General features: G+C 35.0%; 1 protein-coding gene across 20 annotated transcripts in view; it reads right to left on the bottom strand.

The window, feature by feature from the left end:
* Nucleotides 1-244: 244 nt before the first annotated feature.
* LOC149740829 (protein scribble homolog) overlaps nt 245-13891 on the bottom strand; it is a 44767-nt gene continuing 31120 nt past the window's right edge. Inside the window, exons 26-42 of one of the 20 annotated variants that reach the window (XM_089872501.1) lie at nt 11988-12089; nt 10085-10222; nt 9330-9446; nt 8776-8874; nt 8090-8401; nt 7499-7585; nt 6493-6996; nt 6009-6155; nt 5442-5531; nt 4690-4902; nt 4162-4348; nt 3402-3573; nt 2807-2938; nt 2476-2604; nt 2151-2288; nt 1083-1250; nt 245-1027 (exon numbers count right to left, since the gene is read on the bottom strand). In XM_089872501.1, coding sequence (XP_089728627.1) covers nt 1112-1250; nt 2151-2288; nt 2476-2604; nt 2807-2938; nt 3402-3573; nt 4162-4348; nt 4690-4902; nt 5442-5531; nt 6009-6155; nt 6493-6996; nt 7499-7585; nt 8090-8401; nt 8776-8874; nt 9330-9446; nt 10085-10222; nt 11988-12089 — 2706 coding nt within the window. In that variant the 3' untranslated portion in view covers nt 245-1027; nt 1083-1111. The remainder of the gene's footprint in view (nt 1028-1082; nt 1251-2150; nt 2289-2475; nt 2605-2806; nt 2939-3401; nt 3574-4161; nt 4349-4689; nt 4903-5441; nt 5532-6008; nt 6156-6492; nt 6997-7498; nt 7586-8089; nt 8402-8775; nt 8875-9329; nt 9447-10084; nt 10223-11987; nt 12090-13891) is intronic. The other 19 variants (XM_089872502.1, XM_089872503.1, XM_089872505.1 and 16 more) reach the window with 19 other exon arrangements.

Raw genomic sequence — 13891 nt, 5'->3', positions numbered from 1 at the left:
ACTATGTATAGTAGGATGGGGGGAGACGACACACCTTTAGCACATAACATACAAATATCCTGATCGTGTTTTTAATAACGGGCCATGGAAGACGATTTTGTAATTCTATGAATGTTGTTTGTTTACTACCAAATAAGACGAGAAAATATAATTAAAAGCTGTCCCCCCACCCTACTATATCTATAATATGAGGGAAATTCACAAAGAACTAGCGCTGCATAAAACACACCAGAAGACACAAGTATTCGCTATTAGAGGTTGTAATTACGCCCCAATATACATATCCATTATCATCGTTAGTTGGGTAAAACAACGAATTAGAATTTTTAGAAAAATACATTTGACAAACAGTCAGCACCATTGGAGCGCCGAAAGTTGGGCAAAATTACTCGTCCAACCACAAAAGCAAGGTCCGAGGAAAGGTTAGAAAAAGTTATTATGCGGAAAACGCGAATCGAGATGACGGAAAACAGCGGAAAAAAACGGAAACTAAAGCGTTATATACGGCTACGTAATTACACGCGGTACCATGATCGGATAAACAAAGTAACTAAGCGGTATCGCAAAAGTGACAACATTTTATGACGTCATATAGTGACGCCATCAAGACTAATTGAATTGGCTTGGGATTAAAAAGTCTCAACCGCGCGACACGTTTGAGACGGTAAAAAACAAATAAAGAAGATAGAAGCCCGTTTGGCGAGGTCTAGCTGAGCAGTAAAACTTGAATTATAGCTGTGGAATAGTGGACCCTTGTTTAAGATGGCCTTAAAGCAATGAAACTATTTGCTACAATACGTGCCCATTTTTGAGTGGCTGTATCGGTACTGGGGAATTACCAAAAGTCGCTGGTAAAAAGGTTAAAAGTGAAGTAGTTTGAGCGACAAAAATGTCAGCACCTAGTAAGCTTGTTTGTTGACGGTTAAAATTAAACGGTTATATGAATCAGTGAAGCTCCGACTTTGGTGCTCTATCGCCATCTGGCGGCAGTGGAAAAGTGGCACAAGAAGAAACGGCACTAGGTCATCTGAAAAAATAATATTTTAAAATCGAATGAAACAAAAAAGTATACAAAAACATACATGGTTTGTCACCCGGGTGAGGGTTGAACTCACCACCCTTGGATGTCACTTACCGCTGGCTGTTGTTTGTCAGTCGCGTTGAATGAACCCTCGCTCCGCCGACCTTTCATTTTCTCCTTGGTCATTACCATCTGTGCTTGCAAGGCGTCCGCCTCCAGTGATTTAAACCTTAAATGTGACAACTGGGTGTCAGATATGGAACATCTTGCCAAAATTCAACAATAGCTTTTTGCCCCAAAAAATGTCACAATTGTTTCAAATATGAAAGATCTTGCCAAAATTTCACAGCTTTTGTTCAGAGAAAAAATGGGACTACTGTTGGTCAAAAATGGGTTAAATACGTTGCGAAGTTTCTTTAAATTAAATTTATCAAAAAAACAAAGGAATGTAAATCTATTCAAGCAAGAACCAGCAATGTTTGAGACTGTAAGATCTGTGTACCTTGGACTACTATACTAACTATACTAAGGTTAATCAAAAAATCAAATTTAACTAAGTTTCTGTTATGTTAAAAAATATAGAATCTATGTTTATACTGAATGAGTGTATGGGAACTTCGGTAAAAATCTTGTTTTATCTGTGAAGCACTACAGTAATACTAAATGCAGTGAACAACAAATATTAACTAAAATACTTTGATGTCGATTAGTTACAGAAAAACAAACAGTTTTAAGCTAAAATTAGATTTGTGTTATTTGTACACTTGTACAATATTTTAAAATTTGTTAAAATTATTTTAAAAACACTCTTGAAGTTGTTAAAATATTAAGTAGTTTTAAAAATCACGTTTTAGATAAAAACGACATTTAAAAAACAAGCTTTGGTTGAAATCTGCGCTACACAAAATATAAAATTTTATGTGAAAACTGACTACTGACGATCAATCACAGCTTGTGTGTTACGTCATGCATGCAACCTACAACAACCGTGCATCTTGCGTTAGTGTTGCCTATACAACTCCAGTGTTGCCACTGTTGTATTAACAGTCACATAAACACAGTGTTAACTAAACCTTTCAAGCAAAACGCACAACACTGATGTAAGGACACTGCCCACACTGACAGTCACCTCATACAGCCGTCTGCCGAACCGTTGCTATCGGTAACTGATTCTGTGCCACTAGAGGCACTAAGCGACCGCTGTGCAGAGCGACGTCGCGCTTTTAACGTATTGTAAATCGCAATGTCGTTTTCAAGTGATGCCATCCTTATGTTGAAATTTAAAAAATTAGAAACAGAAAATGATTGGCAACACTTGTAAAGTTATTAAAAAATTAGAAATAAAAAATAACTGAAAAAATACAAATGGCAACACTTCAGGTATTATTCAAAAATTAAAAAAAATGACTGGCAACACTATCCACACATTATTACATCACAATTAAAACACAAACCTTTCTTGTCTCCATTGTTTCCGTTTCTCGGCTTCCAAAGCTCGACGTTCCGCAGGTGAAAGGTCATGACCTCCCCTGGTATCTCGTTTGACCTCAGGTGACGTCACTTTTAACCTCTCGTTCAAAGCACTGAAGGTTAACGAAGTTAGTTAGTCAAATTTACTCAGAAATTGATAATTGGTTTGGACCATAGAGAGGTTTGACAAAGCTATGCAAGTAAACTACTATCACAGCTATTTAAGCAGATATAAGTTTACCCTACGAAAGATTTAAAAAAAAAAATTGTTTTATTGTGGCCCCGATTGCAATCACACATAAATAGAACCCCCACCTTGGTGTTGCGTCTCTATCTTCAATGCAACTTGCTCTCTTCACATCTTTCTCCAACGATCGGATGAGATCCTCCTCACTACTTGCTGTAACGGGAACTGAAAATTGTGGAGTCAGTCGCTCACGTGCGCTCCTGGTGGAGAAATAAAGCAAATTATTTTTTTTTTTTTTTTTTTTTTTTTTTAAATTTTGTTAACTATTATTTTAGGTAATTCACTCGAATATTAACAAATTCAGCAAAAAAATTATAAAAAGATGAAGATCACTTCAAAACTACCTTTGGAAAACCTGTAGACTACTAATACTTTTTGTTTAATTTACCACAAAGACAAAGCTAATTTTAACTCTATTCTATGTGAGTGAGGTCTTTAGAATTTAGGCAGATTCGGCCCATTACCCCAAAAAACTAACTATATTTAAAAAAACTGTAGAATTATAATCCCTTTTGTTTAAGTCAGCACAAGGACAGAACAAACTACTCTATGTGGGTGGGTCTTTATCCTTATGATTCAGCACAAAGACAAAATTAACTAGATATCTAGTCTATGTGACAAGGACTACAAACTAACTACATTCAAAACAAAAGGAAATCTCACAGTTTCTGTGGTCGTTTTTCCACTTTATATTCTTTCCCCTCGATAACAATGGAAGCATCGGGATCAACCCTTGTCGAGATGTCGGCCATATCTTCGACCATCTCCTCATCTTCCTCATCTATATCCATCGACTTCCGGATGTCTTCCTTGGATAAAGTCCCGTATTTCTTCTCTAGAAGATGAGGAAGGTTGTTAATTAAATTGATTTTTATGGTTTCCAGTTGAATGAGAGGCTGCTGGTGTAGTTTACACGAAAAATATATCTTATACTTATATTATATAATTTTTCTGGACATTATTTTTGTCTGTAATGTATTTTTTCCTATAAAAGATTAAGTTAATGATGTTGATTTGTATGATTTTATGAATTTAATTCAAATAAAAGACTGACAATACTATTTATGGTAAATATATCTCTTATATAATTTTTCAGAACTTGAGTTTCGTTTCTTTTGTATTAAAATAAGAGACTGACGATGTCATTTATGTAAAATATATCTGTTATATTATATTTATGTGAAATATATCTGTTATATTATACAATTTGTTAAGCTTGAATTTTGTTGATAATGTTTCTTCTTTGAAACCTGAAGATTGGTAATGGTGTTGGAATATTTTTATTGAATTGTTAAAATAACACCTTTTCCCCCAAAAATGACACCCTTTCCCCCCAATATGACACCATTTCCCCAAACATGACACCTTTCCCTCTCAAAAACAACAATTTCCCCCTAAAACCGACAAAACCACTCCCACCCACCTTCCTCCTGCTTAATGGTCCTAAGATCTTGATCGCTGACGAGGCTGATCTTCTTCCTCCTCCCAATGCTCCCTGTGTCATCCGCTTGGTGTTTGATCTCCTGCTCGAAATATTTCCTTCGATCGCGGAACGACATTCGATCAACGTGCTTGTTATCCACCACCGGAGGCGCTGAGCTTGGTGGAGCCTGAAGATAGAAATAATTAAAGTATTGATATTGTTTTGGGGAGGAAACAAAGACTTTCAAAAAAAAAGAAAAGGTTTTTTATAATTTTTATGAAAACATTTTTACTTTTTGGTAAAAAAAGGAATTTTACAGGAAATATGTTGTTACTCTTTTTCTAAATTTTATGAGCGCTATGTAGTCTACAGAAAAATGTAAATGGATTTACAAAATATATCAATAGATTAATAGTATGGTTGCAGTAAGTATTAAAAACGACATCAAAATTGGCATGTCGTATGATTTGAATGATTGAGGTTTCAAACAACAAACGAAAAACAAGAAATTGAAGATTTTTAAAGAACCTGGATTTCTGGGGAAGAGAGAGCAGAAGAGGGCGATAAAGAGCGTGGAGTAAAAGTTTTGGGGAGTAAGTAAGAAATATCGTCATCTTGTGAGGAAAAGTGGACTGCCCGCTGCCGGACAGGGAGCAGGGGACTTCCATCCTCGTCAGTGATTTTAAGTTGAGGAGGGGAAGTCATCGGAGGACTCAGATGTGGTTTTATTGTAAAAGGAGACTGAAAAGAGAGGATTAACGAACATTTACTTCTTTTTTTCACTTTTTTTTTGTAAAATTCAGAATTTATGCGTAACTAAACGAGTTACAATACAATTTAGGAGGAATTGGATGAGGTTTATTGAAAAGGAGGAATTAAAATAGAAAATTTATGAGAAAGTTTGATGTTTAAAGATGTGGCCTCAGATGTTGGAAAAATATTAAGATAAATCGCAAGGAGTTTTGTTTTTAATAAAAACAAATTTATGATGTTTAATTGAAAAGAGAGAGAAAATTGATGAGGGAGATTAAAATTTAAAGGTAAAGAAGATGGATGATCTTTGGAGGGATTTCCCCATGTGTGTGCAAAATGACGGTCGTTATAACATGGGTGTTCTGTTCCATACACCTCGTGCCTGCTTATGCGTTTCCATGTATGTTTCTTTGTGGGTAAAAGTATTAATAAAAAAAATAAAGGGTTTTACAGTTAAGAGAAAAATTTACTGAAAAGAGAAAAGTTATGAGGAAGATTGAAAATTAAAGATAAAGAAGATAGATGACCTTTGGAGGAACTTCCCGTAAAGTTTCCACTGTTTTTTCTTCAGGAAGAGCAACAAGGGAACGGTAGTCGGGGAAAAATGTTGTAAAGTTCTGACAAAGAATATTGTAAGTCAATTAATAGGGAAATTTTTTGTAGGGGAGGTGTGGTACAAAGGTTTATGTTTAAAATCAACTCTTAACAAAGGGTGGAATAATTTAAGGGAGGCATATTTGGTAGTAAAGAACCAACTGTATTAGGAATAGGAAAGACAAAGTGAATGAGTTTAACTGTTATTTTTTTTTTTTGGTGGTGTTAACATTTAAAAAAAACATATTTTTTGGAAAAGAACCAACTCTAATAGGAATAAAAAAGACAATAAATTTAAAAATGTTTTTTTAGGGGTGATACCAATTTAAAAAAGCTTATTTGGTAGAAAAAAACAATTGTATAAGGAATAGAAAAGACAAAGTGTTTTTTTTATGTATGTAAGTTAAACAAATTTCTTGGTAGAAAAAGGCAGTTAAGTAGAAAACATTAACAACCGATTGTGTAAGGAATGTTAAAGGTAAAAAAGAATGAGTTTAAACCGGATCATGCTTGGCGTTGTATGTTTGGTGCCATAGTGAAGATTCAGGTGGAACATGCCAGTCATGCATAGTGGCAACGAGGGTGACTGTGGGGGTTCTGCTTTCTTGTGTACCATGCTCAGTGGATAAGACACTTTGTGGGCTGGACTGGAAACAAAGGTTTAGGATGAAATACAAAATTGGAGAAAAACTTTGTGTAAAGCACATTGTGTGGATTTGCCGCAGAAGCCAAAATACAAGAACACATTGTGTGAATGGTTGTTTTGGGTAGAAGATTTAACAGTTTTCTTAAATAGGAAAGGAAATAATGTACACACAATTTTATGTGGTATGTATAGCTCTTATGGTAGAGTACTACAAAACTGTGTTTTTTAAAGTATGTGTGTTCATGAAACGAAGTAGAAAATAAAAGCAACTGAAACAATGCATGAGATGTCTGTTTGGCTCTCATGAGTTGGAAGACGCTTGGATGCCAGGATCTTACATTTTCACTGGGGGGTAGTGGGGTGATGGGGTCAGGGACAGCAGCAAATTGACGATAATCGAATCTTTTCGGAGATCTAGACGGAGATTTTGGAATCTTCTTCTTTTGTGTTTCATCTGATGGGAGGAAGGATGGAGGAGCTGCAAGCTTGGGATGTTGCAACTTCCGGAAGAATAGATCCTCGTGCACAACGTCGGGGTGGGGTGACGGAAGGGAGGTGGGGTTTTGTCGGAAAGAAGGTGGGGGTGAGGGGCTACATGGGGTGGGGCCTTGGGGCCATGAATATCGGGCCTGGGGGCTGGTTGGGTTACGAGGGGATAGGGTGGGTCTGTGGGGAAAATCGCTTGAGCTAGGGGGTGGAATTTGTGAGATGTTTAAGCGTGGTAGAGATGGTTTTGTTTTGGGATCTTTGGTGGGCTGTGGGGTTGATGTGTTTGGGAGTAAACTTGTGCTTTGTGCTCCAACATCGGTGGGAAGAAGAACTTCTTCTTCTGCATCATCTTCCTATGGTTGTGGAGATGGAAAAGTTTTAAGAAACAAGAAGTAGAGTAGAATTTTGAAGTAAAGTTATAGAAGTAGGTGAGCAAGCCCTTTAAAATGCTAGTAAAGAAAGGGATTGGAACATTTTAAGGGGCCTGAAAAAAAGAAGAAATCAGCATCCAATGTGTATGCTGCAAGTTTTCCTTTTATATATATATGTATATATGTATGTATATCCACTTTATATGTGACAAAGGGAAATCGGATAGGAAAAAAGCGACGAGATGAAATAGATGATACAAAAGATGAAATAGATGATGATGATTATTCATCACAGCAAACTGTAAACTATCACGAATCGTGAAAACAAGTTTTCTATCATGAATGTTAATCACAAGAATCACACGAGATGATCACGTCACAGACAATGATGTCACGACTATGATGTCACACAATGAGACTATGATGTCACACCACGCAACAAGTGATAGTTAGTGATTTAAGTGACACTAGATGTCACTGTCACCTTAACAAACGACTCGGTTTTAGGCCGAGGCAGCGAAGCGTAAAGACGATAAGAAGCTTTCTTGTGTGGCTCGTCAGAAATTCTCTCCTGTTGAGTTGGTAAGTTAACCCATTGGGAAAATTTTTAACAAAATTAAAAAGTTCTAAAAAATTCAGTTTTGCACAAAAATGGCGGAAAAAATTATAATACAGAAAATTATAATACAGAAATCAGACTGTTAATAAAAAATGTTAACATTTTTTAAGGTAAAATGTGTAAAAATTGGTTAAAAACACACTAGTACTGTTAAATTTTTTTAAATTCAACTTTTACCAAATTTACCCATAAGTTAGTGGATATTGTTAAATTTTACAAAAATTTATTTTTCAAAATTTAACCAGAAATTAGTGAAACACAATTAAGTCTCAAACAACAATGTTAAAGTAATTACTGTTATGTTTTTGTTACAAGGTTTCAGTGAAAACAGTTGTTAAAATGGTTTGAGCATTCGTATATTAGTTAAAGTGCTGCATCTCTTCATGCAGTGTGGTGGTAAGTTCACGATGCAAATGTTATGTTATCGCTGCAGTTAGTTCATCCTCCCACTCCCACCTTGGTGATCGAGGGTTTCTGGCTCCGAGTTTTAGGGGGTATAGGAGGGGGCATGGCGGCGGGGCGGGACTTGGGTTTCGGGGAAATTGGGGGCGGGGACAGCTCTGGGCTTATAGGGGGCTCAGTGGTTTTTTCACCACCTTTTGAAAGCTGTCGACTGCGTCTTCTTCTGCGAGGTTCAGGTTTTTCCTCATCTGGGGGCAAGACGGGTACGTTCCTGACCGGGACATCGCTCAATTCACGGTAACTATGCTTTGCCAACCCAGCCATTGCTCCACTGCCAAGCTCCACCTTTTTACTTATATGATGATCCTGGTGAAAACATGAATATTCTTAAGATATAATCAAAATTTTATTACAGTGTAAACTAATTAAAATCTTGTAACAATTTTTTTGAGTGAAAAATGTAGTTAAAAGCTGGATATGAAATGAAGCAGTTTAAAAAATATTTAAATTATCGTTATAAAATGATAATGGCAGTAAAAAGATTTCATTGGAATTAACTAGGAACTAAAATTATGTCGAAAAATTATTTACGTCGTAAAGTCAGTCAGCAAAATCTTGCTTGAAGAGCCAAAACATAAGTATATAATAAACTTTATAATATTCCCCCCTTTATTTTAAAACGCCACAAGCAAAATTCTTGCCGAACAGCCCAAAATATGAATAATCCAAACTTAACCCACCTCATTCTCATCATAGTTTGGATGCTTGGGTGACATGCTTGAGGTGATGGTTTCTATTTCCAAGTCATTACTGTCCTGTAGTTCGGGAACCTGCGTTTGCTACTAACTAGAATATTGCGCAGCACTGCACCAAGGCAACACTGCCTGGTTTGGAAACCACAAAACGCAAAATATAGCGAAAAAGTTAAAAAATAATTTAAAAAAAACAATTGAAAAAAGAAAATTGTACAGTGTACCTGATTAAAAGTTTAAAATAAAAAAACAGAAATTTCAAACACCCAAAACACTAAAATATCGGGTAACAAAATAAATCTAAACGAACAGGGTAAAAATTGACGGAAAATATTAATAAGTTTCAACAAAAAATGTACAGTGTACCTGATTAAAAGCAAAAAACTTCTTCAAAAAACCAAAACAGGAATTTTAAAGACTTAGTAAGTTTTAACAATTACGTGTAATTTATGGGAGTAAAAAACAGCAAAAAAATGGAATAAAAAAAATCTAAACAAACAGGGTAAAAATAGGCAAAAAAATGAATAAGTTTTAACAATCACCTGTGGTTTATAAGAGACCAAGGAAGGGGGTGTGTTTGAAAGTTGTTTGTATGAAGGTTTCGTTGCTACAGGGGGGGCTGACTTTGGTGGGGGATAGGTGAACGATACCTCATGCTCCTGCCAAGTATTTTGCGTCATTTAATGAAATTTAAGACTTTCACATTTTTTACTACTTTTTTTCAATTTTTGTGATTTTTAAATTAATTTCTGTGACTTTTGAATCAAACAATTCAGAATTTTGTTACTTTTAAATTGAATAAGGGTACACTTACAGGTACATTGCTTTCATTACTGTTGGTAAATAAAAACACACTGCTTTTAACCTTTGTTTTCGCAATAAAATAAAAATAAAAATTGTATTGTGTGATAACTGATAAGTGTGAACATATTAAATCTTGTGTTATAAAGACGTAAAATTATTCTCCAAGAAACTTCGGCCAGTAAAAAAAAACTTGGGTTAAGAAAACACCTGCATAAAGTTTATCAAGTAGAACTCAACTGATAAATAGAAAGCTGGTGGAAGATGGGACATCTTTATCACATTTCTAAATAACTGATCGTGTTTTAAACAATTAACAACAGTCTATGGGAGTCGTGAGGATACGGTTTTATAATTCGTTAAATGTTCTTTGTTTACTACCATATGGGACAAGAAAATAGAATTAAAATGCATTCCATCTTCCAGACCCTACTATAAGAGGTAAAAACATTTCTCCATTAACTTGCATTGTATTAATTTGTATATAAGTTCTTACCTGGTGGCTGCCATTTGTAACTGGTTGCTCAATTTGAATATTCTCTTTCTCCTCCACGTCTCTTATTCTCTTTAATTGCTCCCTTTTCTTTATTTCTTCTTTCTCCCAGGCATCCTGCTCCTTAAGCATCTGGCTTTCCTACAAAGAAAAGCAGAATATTAACGATGATAAAGTTATTTTTAGCTTTGTATCTGAATAGCTAATCATTCAACCTATTAAAACATTCTAACTGTTCCATAAAAAATTCCATATTAATATATTAAAAATCTGACCTAAATTCCAAGTACGCTGTTATATATTTTGTATAACTGTTGGGCAATATTTGCAAATTTGTAACAGTGTATTTGCATATCTAGTTGAGTAATATTTGGAATAGTTACATATGCGTATATACCATTGCTGCAAGGCATATTATACTTGTATTTTGGCTCTTCCGGCAAAAATATTTTGCTGACTGTCGTTTCGACCTCCTATTCATGCAATAATAAATGACGTTTTACTCTGATAAAAACGACCGTAATAGAACGTCAAACGTGGGTCATTCTTGCCGGAAAAGCTAAAAAACAAGCACAATAAGCCTGGTAGCAACAGTATGCATAACCTATATGTGACTAAATAAATATTAAATATATTGACAGCACTTATACAAAAAACTAATAACGTGGTATAAAGCTAAGGTTCCATGCATGGCATAGCAGAGTACCTACATAGCATAGTATGGCCAGATTTTGTCTATTACAACAATTTTAAAGGTTTTTAAAAAAAACAGCTGGTTTAAAGTGAAAAAATTATGTAAATATTAAATATTATGAAACCACACAAATCAGTTTTCTATGTGACATAGACCTCAGTATCTGTCATACCATGATCGATTTGGGAAAGAATCTACTTAAAATTTATAATTACATTATTCCAAGCACGTGGTTTAAGCTGGAGTTCTTAATAATTGATGCGATTCAGAAACTGCTGCGCTTTACATTAATAATTTAACTTTTAATTGAAACTGCTTTCATGTAGCGCACCAAAATATCTGTAAAATCGCTAAAATTCCGAGCTGTAAAACAACATAACACCCTATGATCAATTTGTTGCCGTGTTGCGATCAAACTGAAGCCAGCCAATACCAGATGAGATAGCAAGGTTTACCAAAAATTTTGCAAAATTCTTAAATTATGTTATTGAGAAATTTTTGACAAAATTACGAAAATAGATTTTCCAAATGAATATTCTGGGAGCAGTGCACAGACAATAAAGTGAATTACTTGCAAGATAGAAATAGAAACAAAATTACATCAATATAAGTGATTCAGAGTGAATTATATTAAACATCTCATTATATTGTTCTCTACATTAGTGGGTACATCGTACATGGACCTTAACACAGCGCAAGAAATGTAATCGATGGTGCAGACATAAAAAATAACGGTGAGGGGTTTGTTTACATATTTTTTACAAAACAAACTACAAAATAAAGGGGATCGCAATCCCCGAAACCACCCCCTAGCTGCACCACTGGTTGTAATGTACAATCTTGTTTGTGTTTATAAAGTCTACCAAAAGTAGTCTCTAGTTTGCTACTGATATACCTAAACCAAAAAAAAATGATTTTGGTCCATAAATAAGATAAATATGACGAGTTAGTCAAATTTGCGACAATTTAAGTCTAATATATGACAAATTAGATTCAATGAGACTAAAATTTGGGAACAATTAACAAAATGTTTGATTTAAAAATTTAAAATTATGAAAAATATAATTATTCTGAATTATTTGAAACATATTCCTTTTGAAAATTTTGATAGCATATTAAAAAATAAATATCTTAAGAATTATAAAAATATCCTCAATTATTTTAAAAAGTCTCTAATAAATAATGGGTGAAAATTATAATTATGAGACGTACTTGATGGTGGATGTTCATCTCTTCCGGAGTTACATCCTCATCAACGGAAGAGCTGCTCTCCGATCTCATGATCAGGGGATTCACAATCACGCCAGGTGAGGCCTACAGCATGCACGTGATTAAAATAATTACTCATGTGATTTGTGAGGTTGATCATCATGCATATGATTAATAATAGTGATTGTTAAAATGTGCACAATTACTTTTCAATGCACTGTGCAGTAATTTAACAAAGTTTGATTTTTATTTATTCTATTCTACTTAGGTAAGGTCCCGCAGCGTGATATGCTATTTATATTTAGGACGAAGTAAAACAAACCCCAATTTACCATTAGGCAAAACAAAGTCTATCTTAACAAAAAAACTTACAAATAGCACTTGATGTTTAAATCGGAGTAAATAAAAAAAAGTACATCCTGAGATTTAGACCTATCACAAAAAAGACCTATTACAAAGTTTCGCCGAAAACTGCTATACCTTTTCCACAACAGCTCCAGTAGTGTCTTGTTCATTTACAACTATACTCTCACTTTCAGGTTTTTGCACATTATCTACATTCCCATTCATTACATCACAATCACCATTGTGAGCATCACTATCCCTCCCCACCTCTTCCATACAAACCACTGCAGAGCTACCGAGCTCAACAGTCACAACATTACTTTCCTCCACCAAGACATCAGTGTCAGATTCAAGTTTAGGTTGATTACAAGCATCTTGCTGGTCAGTTCTAATTCCACTGCAGCATGCTTCTATCAGCACAGGTTGAAAGCTATCACGGTTTACTTTACCAGGTTCTATGGTTGAACCACTAAGTTTGTTGACTTCATCTTTTTGAACCTTTTGATGTTCATCTTTATTTTGATGATCAACTTCTTTTTGAAGATCATCTTTTTGAAAATTTTTTATGTCACCTTTATTTTGATGATCATCTTTTTTAACATTTTTCGAGTCATCTTTTTTTTGAAGATCATCTTCCATTTGAACATTTTGGAGGTCATCTTCTACAATCGTATCATTAAGCTTATTTTGCGTGTCTACATTTTCCTCTTTGTTTTCAATATTAGGTACAATAGATAAACCCTTGAGTTTGTTGACCTCATCATTTTGAAGGTCGTTTTCTGTTACAATCTTCATATTATCATTTTTACTGTTTTCAGTGTTTCCAGTTCCAGGTTTTACTGCTACCTCTTCCATATAAATAATATCAGAGTTTGGCATCACTGCTGTTACAATGTTCGCTTCAACTTTTTCTATCCTTTCACGATTATCCGTTGTTTCCATAGCAACAGACTCCTCATCTGTCCGTATGCCTTTAGGTGCCACATCCGCAAGTGTAATGACTGGTTTATCAATCACCACATCTTCTGTGGTGGGTGTGTTATCAGGTGTATCATGCACATCAGTGCTGTGTTGTGTATTGTCATTCACATGCATGCTAACCTCAGATAAATCGGGTTTTTCACAAGTCTCCGCAGATTTCACTAAAGAGACAAGAGCTATAATTTCTTCCACAGTTTTTTCTGCTTCTTTTTCATCTGGATCTTGTACCTCTTCACTTGTCTCCACTATCTCCACTATAGCTTCTAAAGTCTCGCTCGCTTCCGGCACATCTGCATCCTTTTGCCCACTTGCGGGCGACGAGGAGCAGTTTACAGAAGTTTCTTTTTTAGGAGTTTCATCAATAGATGCCTCAACGTCACTTGGCGAAGTGATTATAATCTTTGGATGTCCCCATGACAACTCCTCCTCATCTGCTTCATTTGATTTTCCCTTTGTTTTTGCTCTCATGGAAGTCTTCTTACTCCTTGCATTTCCCTTACCGATATTCTTTTGTTTGGATTTCCCTTTTTTCGTCTTTTTCTTCCGTTTTCCTGATTTCTTGTCTAAAGTTTCATCCTCTG

The sequence above is a fragment of the Ciona robusta genome, chromosome 2 (assembly GCF_009617815.1).
Source record: "Ciona robusta chromosome 2, ASM961781v2".
In the NCBI taxonomy this organism is placed as follows: domain Eukaryota; kingdom Metazoa; phylum Chordata; class Ascidiacea; order Phlebobranchia; family Cionidae; genus Ciona; species Ciona robusta.
This window is presented reverse-complemented; position numbering and strand designations above follow the sequence as displayed.